General features: G+C 36.4%; 1 protein-coding gene and 1 long non-coding RNA gene across 2 annotated transcripts in view; one reads left to right on the top strand and one right to left on the bottom strand.

Annotated features, from left to right (window-relative positions):
- The window catches only part of srrm4 (serine/arginine repetitive matrix 4), a 140,867-nt gene that overhangs the window by 15,880 nt on the left and 110,919 nt on the right, over positions 1 to 14,068 (bottom strand). The window contains 1 exon segment of the mRNA NM_001423807.3: positions 6,559 to 6,633. Within this exon segment, the coding sequence (NP_001410736.1) occupies positions 6,559 to 6,633 (75 nt within the window).
- Positions 118 to 4,695, top strand: LOC147843900 (uncharacterized). Its single transcript, XR_015491041.1, has 3 exons — positions 118 to 799; positions 871 to 1,172; positions 1,392 to 4,695. It is a non-coding gene; the product is annotated as an uncharacterized LOC147843900 (long non-coding RNA).

The raw sequence follows: 14,068 nt of genomic DNA, 5'->3' as shown, positions 1-14,068 counted from the left end.
CCCCATTGGCAGATTCTTTGTTTTAGGGAAAAAAAAACTTTTGGCACATTTTTTCTTAAGACAATATTTTTTGCTGGTCTTGAAAATTGCTTCTTAAAGTTTTTTTTTTTTTTTTTTAGATATTTGGAGTAAAAACAAGACAAAAAAAATCAAAGTAAGAAAAGCATTTTATTGCAGTGCATGTGCGCTAGCATGTTTTCATTTCTATATTTTTAAATGCATGATTTTCTCTACAGTTCGGCCTTCTATTTACTTTGAAAATTATATTTTAGTCAAAAACTATTTCTTTTTCTTTTCAAAAATACTTTTCAAAGTGGAAAAACATTGAAAACACCCTGTTTTAAAAAGCCACAATGTGGGCTTTTGAAAATGATAATGCATTTTTAGTCATGTGACCAATTCGGGTAAAATGGTGGAGGAGATTGTACAGCAGTTGCTTTGGCTTCTCTCTGTTTTGACAGGATTGTTAAAGATTACCGTTATACAGTGCCTAGAAAATCATCATACCCCTTTTAAAATAGTTTCTGTCAATAATATTACTGAAATGATTTGAACTAAATAAATATAAATTTACACACATTTACACAAGTAAATAAACAGAATCGATGATGGGCCAAAAATCTGCACAATTTTGCATGCGCAGATTCCGCGTGGGCCTACTTCTCACTTTTCCAGCCTTTGAAATGTTGTTGCCACCTTTTCCTAACCTGTGCCTTTCTACAACTATATGCTGAAGGTCTTTTGAAAGCAGAGTGTAATGTGAGTAAAGGTATAGATTTTCACAGGGTTTTTTATTTCTGTTTTTTCTTTCAAAGAACATGTAAACTTTACTCAGGGCTGTTTTGCAATTTTATGATTTTTAACTTGTAGTAACAACTAAACTTCACAGTCCATCCACTTTAAAACTTGAGTGCTTTTCCTTAACATATTGCTGTGATGTATAAAAGAGCTAGTAAGTAAATGATGCAGGTTAAATTACCTTCTGTCTTAAGGCATGCCCATTACAGGGAATAAAGTGTTTTCAGTCGTTTCAGTGTGGATGAACAACTTTTGGTAGATTATTGAAAATTATTGTGGATGTGGAATGTTTTTAGAAAATGGCAACTTGAATTCATCCAGATAAATTATAGATTGAGGCTGCCATGTTTTGTCGGTATAATCAACTTAAGCAGGTCACACACCACGGCGCACACATGACAGTTGAAAGTATCGCACTCTAGACGCACACAGCAGTGTCCTGAGTCATGGCTTTGCACCACGGACAGCCCCCAACTTACGGCGCCGGTGTGTGATTTCTGATAGAAACCTGTTAAGAATTCTAAAATGCATGACGCTGCAAGGTGTTATGCTGTGCGGCACCGAGCGGCGCTTCTGGTGTGCGACCTGCTTAGGTCGACAAAGAAAATAAGTCAACGTCAATATTTTTAATTGACTAATCATTTATTCTTAAAATTTCATATATTACTTTAAGTTTACCTTTGAAATTTCATTTTCAACGTTTTACAAAAATAATCACCGTAATTACAAACCACTCATTTACAAACCGTTATTTAAAAAATAAACATTAGTTTAGTAACAAAATGTTTAGCATCTGCAAACAATTTGCATGTACACTGTACATTTGTGTTCATTAGTAAGCAATGTCATATAGTGCAGTTCACTGGTAACCTTAATTCATCCTTCAACTTAATCCCTGATTTATCTGAGGTCGCCATAGCGGAATGAACCGCCAATCATTCCATCATATGTTTTACCCAGAGGATGCCCTTCAAGCCACAACCCAGTACTGGGAACCAACACCCATACACTCACATTCACACACATACACCACAGCCGATTTTGTTTACCTAATTCACTTTGGGGGAAACCAGAGCACCCGGAGGAAAACCACACAAATATGGGGAGAAAATGCAAACTCCACACAGAAATACCACTGAGCCACCTTGCCACCCCAATTCTCTGTCTTTTTAATTTCACAACCTCCAACCACAACAAATATCTGTGAACAAGAACAAAACCCACAATCTGGGAAGTGAATGTGACCGATGTAACTTGTTTCACAATGACTAAACTTCACACTTGATTTTACTAATATAACTTGTTTATCCCTCTAAAGCTCCTTTGACACAATCTGTATTGAATAAAGTGCTATAGAAATATAAGTAAATTGACTTAAAATACTCACAATTTCACACAATCAAGATATTTATGTCATTGGTACTTCCTATTGTGCTGGCTAAGACACTAAATTAATAAAACTAAATGAAATCCCTTAAAACAATTTCTTATTAATGCAAACACGCAAAAAGTGGGTAGTTCCATTAATAGTTCTAGGAACTATGAAAATGATGAAACTCTGGAACTATGAAAATCCAATAACAATCAGAGTCCAATAACAATCACGTTCACGTTCTTTTGCGGCTTTTTAACAGCAAATGAACACATGAAGAAATTTAATTAGGCGACAAAGTAGCTCAATGGTTAGCACTGTCACCTCACAGAAAGAAGTTCACTTGTTCGTGTCCCAGCTGGGCCAGTTGGCATTTATGTGTGGAGTTTGCATGCTCTCCTGGTGTGGGTTTCACATGCTCCAGTTTCCCTTACAGTATTAAGACATGCACCATAAGTACATTTTCTAAACAAAAATTGGCCAGAATGTATGAGTGTGTGTGTGTGAATGTGAGAGTGTATGGGTGTTTCCCAGTAATGGGTTGCAGCTGGAGGGCATCCACTGTGTAAAACATATGCTGGAATTGTTGGCGGTTCATTCAACTGTGGCAACCCCTGATAAACAAGGGACTAAGCCGAAGGAAAATGAATGAAAGAATGAAGAAATTCAATTAAATGTTTAAAACTACCTCTTTGACTGACTGAAAATGTACAAAATCAAAACATTAGACTCCATTTGCACCTGTATCTAGCATTGCCCACTTGTTAATGTATTGACAAAAACACATCATAATACCAGGTGCAAACGGGGACATGGAGAAGGGTCAGTACAAGTTGAAATATGGCAGAAAAAAATATAAAATGGAAGCACTCTGTGAAAAGAATCCATTAAGCAAATACTTCTGAACGCACTGATATTATATTTCGGCTGAAATAGCAGTGAAAAAGAAATCCAGCTAATGTCCTTTTACTTAAACAATTGGCAATGTGCAGATTTTTTCCCGCCTATTGTCTTCCACGATCGCCTCGTTCCTCTGATCTGCACAGGCTTAAGGTGGAATAAAATGGTTTCCTATGAAAGGACATGCCAATTATACCAGCTCAGGACATAGATTATCTGTAATGGGTCTTCGCAAAGTGAATGGGGATTCACTGGAATGGGAACTGATGGCCATTGTTCCTGTTGTGTGGCGTGAGTGGGCTCTCTGCGCCTTTTCAACTCCCGAAACCGTGTAAAGCTTCACTGTGCTCGCTTTCTATAATGATCTGCTCCTTTGAATATCCCTAAGAAATTCCAAATAATGGAGAGATCAGTTAGGGATTTAAAAGCAATCATCTTCAGCTTAAGATTATTTCAATTTGAAACCTGAGCTCGCTCTTCTCCGCTCTCAAAAAAAGGCCGAAATTCTGCGATGAATGAATGAGAGCGGCGTTTTTGTATGAAGGGCTGATGAAGCAATCAGAGCGCTGACACCTGGGAGAGTGTTTGAGGCCAATTTAATGCATGAAAAACTCTGTGTCTATGATTACTCTGATGTGTTCATCTAATTCAGAATGTATTTTAACCCAGCACAAAATTGTCTTATTTTACATCTCATAAAACGCATTTATTTGCCTAATAGGGAAGCATGCACTTCAATGTCCTAAGCATTTGTCATAATAGTTGTACATGAATTGGTAGGACTGGCATTTATATGCTTCACATAAAATCTGTTCTGACACCTTCTATTAAAGAAAACAGATTTCAACCTAACACTTGATTTCATCAACGTTCCCCCTACAGTGCCCCATCTCTGCGCTTCCTCAACCCCATCACCCCGCAAACCACTCCAAAGAGACACAGCAGTCCATGGGGGAGAGATCTCAAATTTCATTCCCTTCCATTGATCTACACGCCAAATGCTGGACATCAGCTGTGAGAGGCAGATAAAAGAGTTTCCTCTGAGTCACCTCTACCTTTATCAGTCATCGCCACAGTGGCACCAGACGAGCGCTGATAAGATAAAAAACCCTGACTGGCCAGCATTAAGCCATGAACATTTTTGATCCCTGACAATCTCGTGAAAATTGCTAAACTTTCTCAGTATTTTTGTTGTGACCTTCATTAAAAACATACTGTAAAAAGTAGGGAACACTTGAGTCCATTTGAGTATTAGTAGACTGTCAGCTTAGTATCTGTTGATATTGCTAGTTCAACAGACATTTAACTGACTACAAGAAACTTGTCAAACTAACCCCAACCCCAACCCCAACCTAACGGTCTACTTATAATCTAATGAGAATTAGTTGACATGTAGATGCAATGTAACTTAAATTCAACTAATGGACTATCAAAATAAATTGTGACCAAAAAATAAAAAATAAAAAATACTCCAGCACCATGGGTAAATGTTATTCTGGTTTATTTTACTTCAATCTTTAAAAATGACCTGATATATAAGGATATATTTTTTGGATAGTTAGGGTAAGCCACCCTCGTCTTCTCTCCAACTCTCCCAACTACCTGTTTGTGTCCCGTTTGTCGTCTATGTTTACAATATATTCTTTTAAATATGTATTGTTTTTTATACTATATCCTCACTTGTTGATATTGTGTGTTTGTTTAAGTTTCATCCAAAATTAATGTTACTCTTTTCCCTTTGACTGATCTTTAAGATTGCAACACTAATAAATTACCCAGGGTTTGTGTGAATTACAGTGGGGTTTAGTGGACATTGATCTCCCTAATTAATTCTTGATCCCCTGAAGGATGTCAAAACAACATTAAACTAAACTGCACTATTTAATTGTTTTAAATCTAGACAGAGGTCATCGTGAATGAATACATGCATTCAAATAGACACTCGACTCAATAATATCAAATAGACTAAACAAAACTATTTAATTGTTTTTGATATGGACAGAGGTTTGTTATATGCAAAGTACCGTCCCATGTCTAAATGAATTGCCACAAGAGGATTAATAAAGCTTTAAACAAAACAAAACTAAACTGAACAGAACTGAAACAACTAAACTAAACTAAACTTAACTAATCTAAACTGTTTTTGATATGAACAGAGGTTAGTTATAGGTGAAGCACCATCCCATGTCTGAATGAATTGCCCCATGAGGATTAATAAAGCTTTAAACCAAACGAAACAAAAACAAAACTAAACTGAATTAAACAGAACTGACCAGAACTGAACTGAACTAAACTATTTAACTGTTTTTGATATGGACAGAGGTTTGTTAAGCACCATCCGATGTCTAAATTAATTGCCCAATGAGGATTAAAAAAAGCTTTAAACAAAACGAAAACTAAACAGTGCATAAAATAAAGAGAGAATGTGGCCGACAGTTAAGAACTGGATTCAGTGACCTCTTCCTCTCTCTCTCTCTCTCTCTCAGTTTTCAGTTTTTTCAGTTTAAGTTGCTTTATTGGCATGACATTAAATACAGTATTGCCAAAGCATTTCAAATATGAAACATATTAAAACCATTGAAAATAATAATTAATAGTAATACAGATAAGATATAATGACACACAAAAAAGAAAAGAAAAAATACATTTGATAAATAAAATAATAATAATAGTAAAAAGTTTAAATTATTTAAATAAGACACAAATTTACATTAACCATTTCTTATGGTGTGTAGGGTGTATACATATTTTGCAGCCAGTTCAAATGTCAATTCGTCCTCTCCGAGTATATGGTAAAGTTTTTCTGAGTCATTTAAATTAAAAAATGAACTGATCAATGTTTCAAATTGGGGGAAAAATATTTCTCTAGTCGTGCTGTATTTGGGGCAGAACAGAAGGAAGTGTGTCTCATCCTCTATTTGGTTTGTGTCACACTGTTGACATATTCTCTTTTCCTTAGGAGTCCAGGATTTTTTATGTCTGCCTTTTTCTATTTCTAGGTCATGATCACAGAGGCGATATTTGGAAAGAATGTGCTTTTCTTTTAATTGTTTTAATGATAAATAATTTGCCAACTGTGTGGTTCTATTTAGGGCCGAATAACATTTAAGTTATTTAAATTAAATTAAGTTATTTAAGTTAAGTCTCTCTCTCTCTCTCTCTCTCTCTCTCTCTCTCTCTCTATATATATATATATATATATATATATATATATATATATATATATACACACACGTAAACAAAACAGTGAGTCAAAATTGGGGCTAAAATCCTGCAGTCTGAACTCGGCATTACTATTTAGGGGGTTCGAATCCATAATATCAGGTAGTCTCTCCTCACTACCACTCTAACAAGAGCCAAAGTTTCTTTTTTACCCAAGTTGAAAGCACAATTTCACGCTGCTTTCATTTTTGGATTTCATCAGGCAGTTACACTGAACTTTACATTGGCCCTCACCCAATTATTCAGTTGTAAGGTCAAAGCTGTACCTGTTTTCCATGCAGGAGGAGCTCCTAATTTCTGCTTTCCGGTGCCGGTGTCTGCGATGAGAGTGACTCCTTGACCTGAATGGTAACCAATGGAGACATACATGGAAGTAATTAATTATCTCAGTCGATTTATTTATTTATTTTTGCTATTTAGGGATGGGACGGCAACATCAAGATTTGATTTGACATTACATTGCTATTATACATCTCATCTTAAATTATGTTATCATACCAGTGTTGGGGAAAGAGAGAGAGAGTGACAGAGAGAGAGCAATGACCGAAGGAGTAATTACGATGCCACGAGACAATAAAAAAAGATGGCATAACACCCCAGCTAGAGTCGAGGCTTTTTGTGTGAATGTCTCTGAAGTGTTATAATTTGAGACGGCACATGCAAAACAGTGTTAATTGAGTCTGAAATGGAGACAGTGTTAGTTGCATCCTGAGGAGCTGAGAGCAGATCCACATGCGATTGCTGAGAGATTTCAATTAAAGACCAAAATCGAATCCAGCTGTTTAACGAAGTATACCATGCAGACATTATTTAATTGATTTAGATGAATAAATACACTTTAGATAGGTTGTGAAGCTAGCACATTGCAGTAAGTAATAACAAGGTTTTCAGGATTCTGCCACTTCGGTCTTGTTAATTCTTGTTTTAGTGGCCGAGTCTGACACTAGTCCTGTCTTGTCTAGTATGTTGTGCTCGGTTCGAGTTTTCTCAGGTTGAGCACTCATATTTGTTTTCATTGTCTGTCTTTGTCATTGTATAAATGCCGTCCTGGATTGTGCGAGGTCCAGGCATGGTCGGGATGCACACTTTTGTCCTGATGTGTTTGTTGTTTTGTCCACAGCATGGTGTTTTCGTTCTCAGCACTTCTTATTAGTCTCCTCATGTCTGCTGTCTCATGCTAGTTCGTCGTCATTCTTCCTGAGATTCATGTCCTGCTCCTTTTCAGTCTTCCCTCCTTGGCTTGTCTTTTTAGTTATGTTTTTCCCCTAGGAGTGGTTTTTGTTGGCTCTTTGTTTTATTTAAGTGTCAATAAAACCAATTAGTTACTGCAATTGAGTCCTCATTCCTTTCCATAACCTGCAACCCTGACAATAGTATTGTATACAGACCTGCAGACTGTGTGATACTGTTATGAAAATGTTAGTTTTAAACCTCAAAGTCAACTTGAATCAATCACAACTGAATGTACTGTGACACATTCCTAATGTAAAAAGTCATTTCAGGGGTAGAGGTATTGATGATAAAATGAATCTTTTTTTGAATAATGTAATGTTTAAAAGGCAATCAGAATTTTTAATTCAGTTAGTTTTAAAGATTTTTTTTTTTCAGCATTACTTTTTATGCATTAAATTGATCAAAACTGACATCATTTTACAACATATTTCTCTGCATTCATTTTAGTTAGGTATGAGTATGAATTAGTGTGTATGGATGTTTCCCAGTACTGTGTTGCAGCAGGAAGGGCATCTGCTGTGTAAAACATAAGCTGGATAAGTTGGCGGTTCATTCCGCTGTGGCGACCCCTGATAGACAAGTGAAGTTTTACAAACTAATTTCGAGAGGAGCATGTGATAGGATTCACTGCAGCTGATCCCTATCACTAATCATGAATTAGCCAATCGGATCATTCTAAATTTAACATAAATATCCAGCCTAAACTTCATTCCTCATCTTAGTTTTGGAAGACCTCCCCCCCCCGCCATTCATCGCTTCTACCTCCTCCTCAATTCTAAGTTTGTGCGACACGGTGGCTCAGTGGCTAGCACTGTTGCCCCAAAGCAAGAAGGTCGTTGGTTCAAACACTAGCTGGGACGGTCAACACTCTCTGTGCGGAGTTTGCATGTTCTCCCCATGTTTGCGTGGGTTTTCCCTGGGTACTCCGGTTTCTTCCCAAAGTCTATAGACAAATAACACATATAGTCACAAGCACTGTTACGGACACACTGGCACAGTTGGCGGTCTATTCTTGGGAAGTTATCGAGAACTACCTGATCTCGTATCCCTCCTAATGCTTATTGACCAGGCGGGAGCCTTGGGCTTATCTATCTCCGACAGCATGCCAAACCTGCTAAAATAGTCAAGTGTAAACGCTTAAAAAGGACCAAGTTGAAGGAAAATGAATACGAAATATTGAATAATGTACTGTTCAAAAGTCCGTTTTAATTTAGTTCGTTTTAAAGATAGTTGAAGTCAGAATTATTAGCCCACCTTTGAATATTTTTTCTTACTTGATTATTTTCCAAATGATGTTTAACAGAGCAAGAAAATTTTAAAAGTATGTCTGATAATATTTTTTCTTCTGGAGAAAGTCTTACTTGCTTTATTACGGCTAGAATAAAAGCAGTTTTTGATTTTTTAAACACCATTTTAAGGACAAAATTATTAGCCCCTTTAAGCTATATTTTATTTTCGATTGTCTACAGAACAAACCATTGGTATGCAATAGCTTGTCTAATAAGTGTCTTAAAAAATCTATAGTAAAATATTATTTGCTGTCATCATGGCAAAGATAAAATAAATCAGTTATTAGAAATGAGTTATTAACACTATTATGTATAGAAATTTGCTGAAAAATAGTCACTCTGTTAAACAGAAATTGGGGAAAAAACAGAGGGGCTAATAATTCTAACTTCAACTAAGTTTTCAGCATTACTTTTAATGCATTACATTGATCAAAACTGACATTAGTCTACAACATATTTCTCTGTATTAGAGTTCCACAAAATAATACATACTAAGGCATTTTAACAGCAATTTAGCATATAGTATAAAAGCATTTCTGAAGGATCATAAGAAACTGAAGACTGGAGTGCTGATACAGAAAATTCAGCTTTAAATCACAGGTTACAATCAGAATATATTAGAAAATAAAGCACTTTGATATGTAAAACTTCAATTAAAAAGTCTACAATATAAACTACAATATAAAAGTCTTTAGTGTATTTTTGATGATATGTAAATCATTTAAATACTGAAATGTAAAAAAGATAGGTTTTAATTAATTTTCACACAAAAATAATGAATCAAATGTATTAGTTTAATCTAATTAATGAATTCAATTGAGTTGATTTTCACTTAAACAACTCATCACAAACATAATTATCATATACTGTATAGTGAACCCACTTTTATTGTTCAAACTATTTATTAATTTTCCCTCAGCATAACATAAAGCATAAAAGCCCATGTAAGCACAGAGATGATTCAAAAATATTTTACACATTTATAGCTTTATAAACATTCATAGTCCTGAGTTGTGAAGCAACCACGTGAGAACTACACTAGATTTACCACGCTCACAAACCCAGAACGTTTTGAGGATCAGAAGCCCAGCGATGCACTTCTTCCCTGACTGTGTGTGTGTAGCAGACTAGCGGCGTGAAATTAGTTCATGTTTCTGTCTCTCTAGCTGCTTGCCTGCTTCAGCGAGGAGCTGCTCTCAGACTGAACCGGCCCTCCTTCAGTTTAAGAGACCACACGGAAAAAAAGCAGCCAATAACAGCTCTCTGAGAGGAGCTGAGGTGCACTACAGAGCACTGTCAATACATGTCAGCGCAGCAACAAAAAGTGACTTGTGTGTATGAGGAGGTCATGCAGGTGCTTTACAGCATAGAATGCTTTAAGCTTTTGACTCTAAATGATGAACCACGGAGGGACTTAAAAATAACTGTCAGTGCTTGAATACTTTTGACTGAAGTGTAAGCTAATGTGCATTAACCATCCTGATCTCATGAGGAAATGTAGCTATTTTACATGATGTCAGAAAAGTGGATAATTTGTGTATATTTATAAGACTTTATATTTACGAAAATGTACAATTTATAAAAAAAATGAGTGCCCCCAAACCCTATCCCTAAAGCTACCCCCTATTAGGGGATGAGCAAATCATACTAAAATAACTGAATGATCTCATACAAATTAAAAGGAATTTGGCACTAAATAAAAATGCCAGGAATTGCTGTGGGCGGGGTGAGGCAGTGGCGCAGTAGGTAGTGCTGTCGCCCCACAGCAAGAAGGTTGCTGGTTCGAACCTTGGCTCAGTTGGCGTTTCTGTGTGGAGTTTGCATGTTCTCCCTGCCTTTGCATGGGTTTCCTCCAGGTGCTCCGGTTTCCCCCACAGTCCAAAGACATGTGGTACAGGTGAATTGGGTAGTGAATTGTTTGTAGTGTATGAGTGTGTGTGTGTGTGTGAATGTGTATGTGGATGTTTCCCAGAGATGGGTTGCGGCTGGAAGGGCATCCACTGTGCAAAAACTTGCTGGATAAGTTGGCGGTTTACTCCACTGTGGCGACCCCAGATTAATAAAGGGACTAAGCCGACAAGAAAATGAATGAATGAAGGCTGTGGGTGATGCGGTGGTGCAGTCAGTAGTGTTGTCCCTTCACAGCGAGAAGGTCGCTGTTTCGAGCCTCAGCTAAGTCAGTTGGCATTTCTGTGTGGAGTTTGCATGTTCTCCTCGCGTTCGCATGGATTTACTGCAGGTGCTCCGATTTCCCCCAAAGGTTCAAAGACATGCGCTATAAGTAAATTGGGTAGGTTAAATTGTCCATGGTGTATGTGTGTGAATGAGAGTGTATGGGTGTTCCCCAGTGATGCGTTGCAGCTAGAAGGGCATCCGCTGCGTAAAACATATGCTGGATAAGCTGGCAGTTCATTCCGCTGTGGCGACCCCAGATTAAGGGATTAAGCCGAGAAGAAAATGAATGAATGAATGGCCGTGAGATTGCATTACTTTTAAAGGGAACCTATTATTTAAACACAGTTGTGTTTCAACAGTCTGTGGATATAACCAGCTTCTAATGATAAAAATGTTTTCATTTTATTTTTATAATCAGACTTTTTATAACTCGTCTTCAGAAACACTTATATTGACATTCCCCCTTTGTACATGTCATCAGAGAAGGAAACCCCCGCCCACTAGTGACAATCTCTCCCTTATTAGCATAGGACACTGGTTTTGTTATTGAATCTGCCACTATGCTGACACATTTGTAGCTCTGCCCCCTTTTTAAAAAGGGAGCTGGGAGAACAATCTCATTAGAATTTAAAGCGACAGTCACTAAAATGGCACAATTAGGAGCAAAGCTTAAAAGGGTCCATTTTAAAGAGTTCTAAAACTGTAGTAGTAGTTGTCGTTGGGGCTGTAGTAGCAGCAGTAGTAGTTGTAACATCAGTAATTTTCTGTAGAAGGAGTAGTTGGTGTAGTACTTGTAATTATTATTATTGTTGTTGTCAGTTATTATTACTGTTATCCTTTCTTTCTTTTTACTGTCATTATTACTACTATCATTACATTACTACGATTGTTGTCACTGGTTACCACAGATTTTTTTCTATCAGTTTTATTTATATCAATGTTATTTGCTTCATTTATTGTTGTTTATGTATATACAGTTGAAGTCAGAATTATTAGAATTATTAATAGAATTATTATTATTATTGTTTTTTTCCCCCTAATTTCTTTTTAATGGAGAGCAGATTTTTTTCCACACATTTTTAAAAATAATAGTTCTAGCAATACATTTCTTATTACTGATTTATTTTATCTTTGCCATGATGACAGTAAATAATATTTGACTAGATATTTTTCAAGACACTTCTTTACAGCTTAAAGTGACATTTAAAGGCTTAACTAGGTTAATTAGGTTAACTAGGCAGGTTAGGGTAATTGGGCAAGTTATTGTATAATGATCGTTTGTTCTGTAGACTCTCAGAAAAAAATATAGCTTTAAAGGGCTAATAATTTAGTCCTTAAATCTGTGTTTAAAAAATTAAAAACTGCTTTTATTCTAGCCGAAATAAAACAAATAAGACTTTATATTAAACAAATAAGACTTTAATATTATCAGACATAATGTAAAAATGTGATCCAATTTTGTGTACTTCTTCCATATTCTAATTTTTTTTAAAAAAGGTCCAAAACATTATGTGTGGGGTATTTTGAGCTGAAACCTCACATACACACTCATCAGACACTTATTTTTGCCTCTCATCTCATAAAAAGGGGCATAATAGGTCAATAAACTAATTTATTCCCATCAGATAAAAATGAGAGCATGTATTTATTTCTAAATTCTGGAAGATTGAAAATTGTTAATGATGGTTTTGGACATTTAAATTGAAAATTAAATTGATCAACTCATTTAAAATGCTTCAATACAGAAGTAAATACAGTATGAACATTGTGTCACTAGCTTTAGATTACCAGCAGGATGCTTTTTGAGCCATGTTTTTCAGTTCAAATTTTTTTAAGTTGTGTGAAAGATGCTATTAAGGTGAATATTTCGCTTTCAAGAAAAACATGGCATGCATTTTATCACTCACAACATCCTTCTGTCTCTATTTGAGTGTTTGCACATAATCTTATTGCTCAGCATGACGAGTAAAATGCATGTACTCAAACTGTGAGAAAGACAAATGGAGATTTAATGGGTTAACCTACCTCTTTTTATGTTTTGTTTTCCATAGTTCATACAGAAAAGAAATGCATTGATTGACATTCCCCCCGTGCATGTGTCATCAGAGAGTGAAAGCCCCACCCATTAGTGACATCCCACCCTCATTAGCATAGGACAGGGCTATTCAATTGGCGGGCCGCGGGCCGAACCCGTCCCCCGAGGCAATTTGTTCTGGCCCTCCAAATAGTGTGAACAAGACATCAAAAATAAATTTAGTTCAGTCGAAAAACGGCCACTATAGCTATGAAGTGACGTGTGCAGTTCAATTCAGTATGAGCTGCAGAGGCTGCGCAGAGCGTGAGTCACCATAAGCGAATTGTGCGGACAGCCGAAAACATTTGAATATGTTTTGTAGAAAATGCCTTTTGTACAATGCACTGTAATCATTAATAGGGATGCGACGATTAGCTGATATCACCATTACCTGCGCTTTAATTCAGCACAGTTAGTTAATCGTGAAGGCTTCTCTAAGCCCCATTTCTGTTGCACAGAAAAGTTATGACAAGTTGCCAACTATGCACTAGTTTAAAGTTCCAAGTATGTACACCGAGGCTAATACACACGGTCACCGGATTAACTGTAGCAGCGGCCTAACCCATATCATGTCTTTTCCGCTCGCAAGTTTGTTATTTCTAATGTAAGAATGCCAATATGGCCGCACAAGCGGAGCAACGCACTTGCCTCTGTCCGGGCGCACGCAGTAAAAAAAATCTCACAGTGAGAGTTGTGCGTGCCTTTTAGTGCAATGTAAACAAAAGATATGTTAGACCAATTATTATTAAAATGATTATATACGCATGAACCCAGATGATGACAACAGTTAATCTAAATAGCTACTTCCCTTATATAAAGCTTGTTGTTCTAAATTACATTAGACTTGATAACCATGAAACCATGATTATTCTTCAGACTATATCGTACAACCAAAATCTATAATGTTGCATCACTAATTGCTGTTTAAAACATAACATATGAATGTGTCTGAATGTAGAAGAAGCCTACTTCAGCAATGCACTGTTTTTGTTGTGCGAAATACAA

This window comes from Danio rerio, chromosome 5 (genome assembly GCF_052040795.2).
Source record: "Danio rerio strain M-AB ecotype USA chromosome 5, GRCz13ab, whole genome shotgun sequence".
Lineage (NCBI taxonomy): Eukaryota > Metazoa > Chordata > Actinopteri > Cypriniformes > Danionidae > Danio > Danio rerio.
Note: the sequence above shows the minus strand (reverse complement) of the source record. Positions and strands in the feature narration are given on the sequence as shown.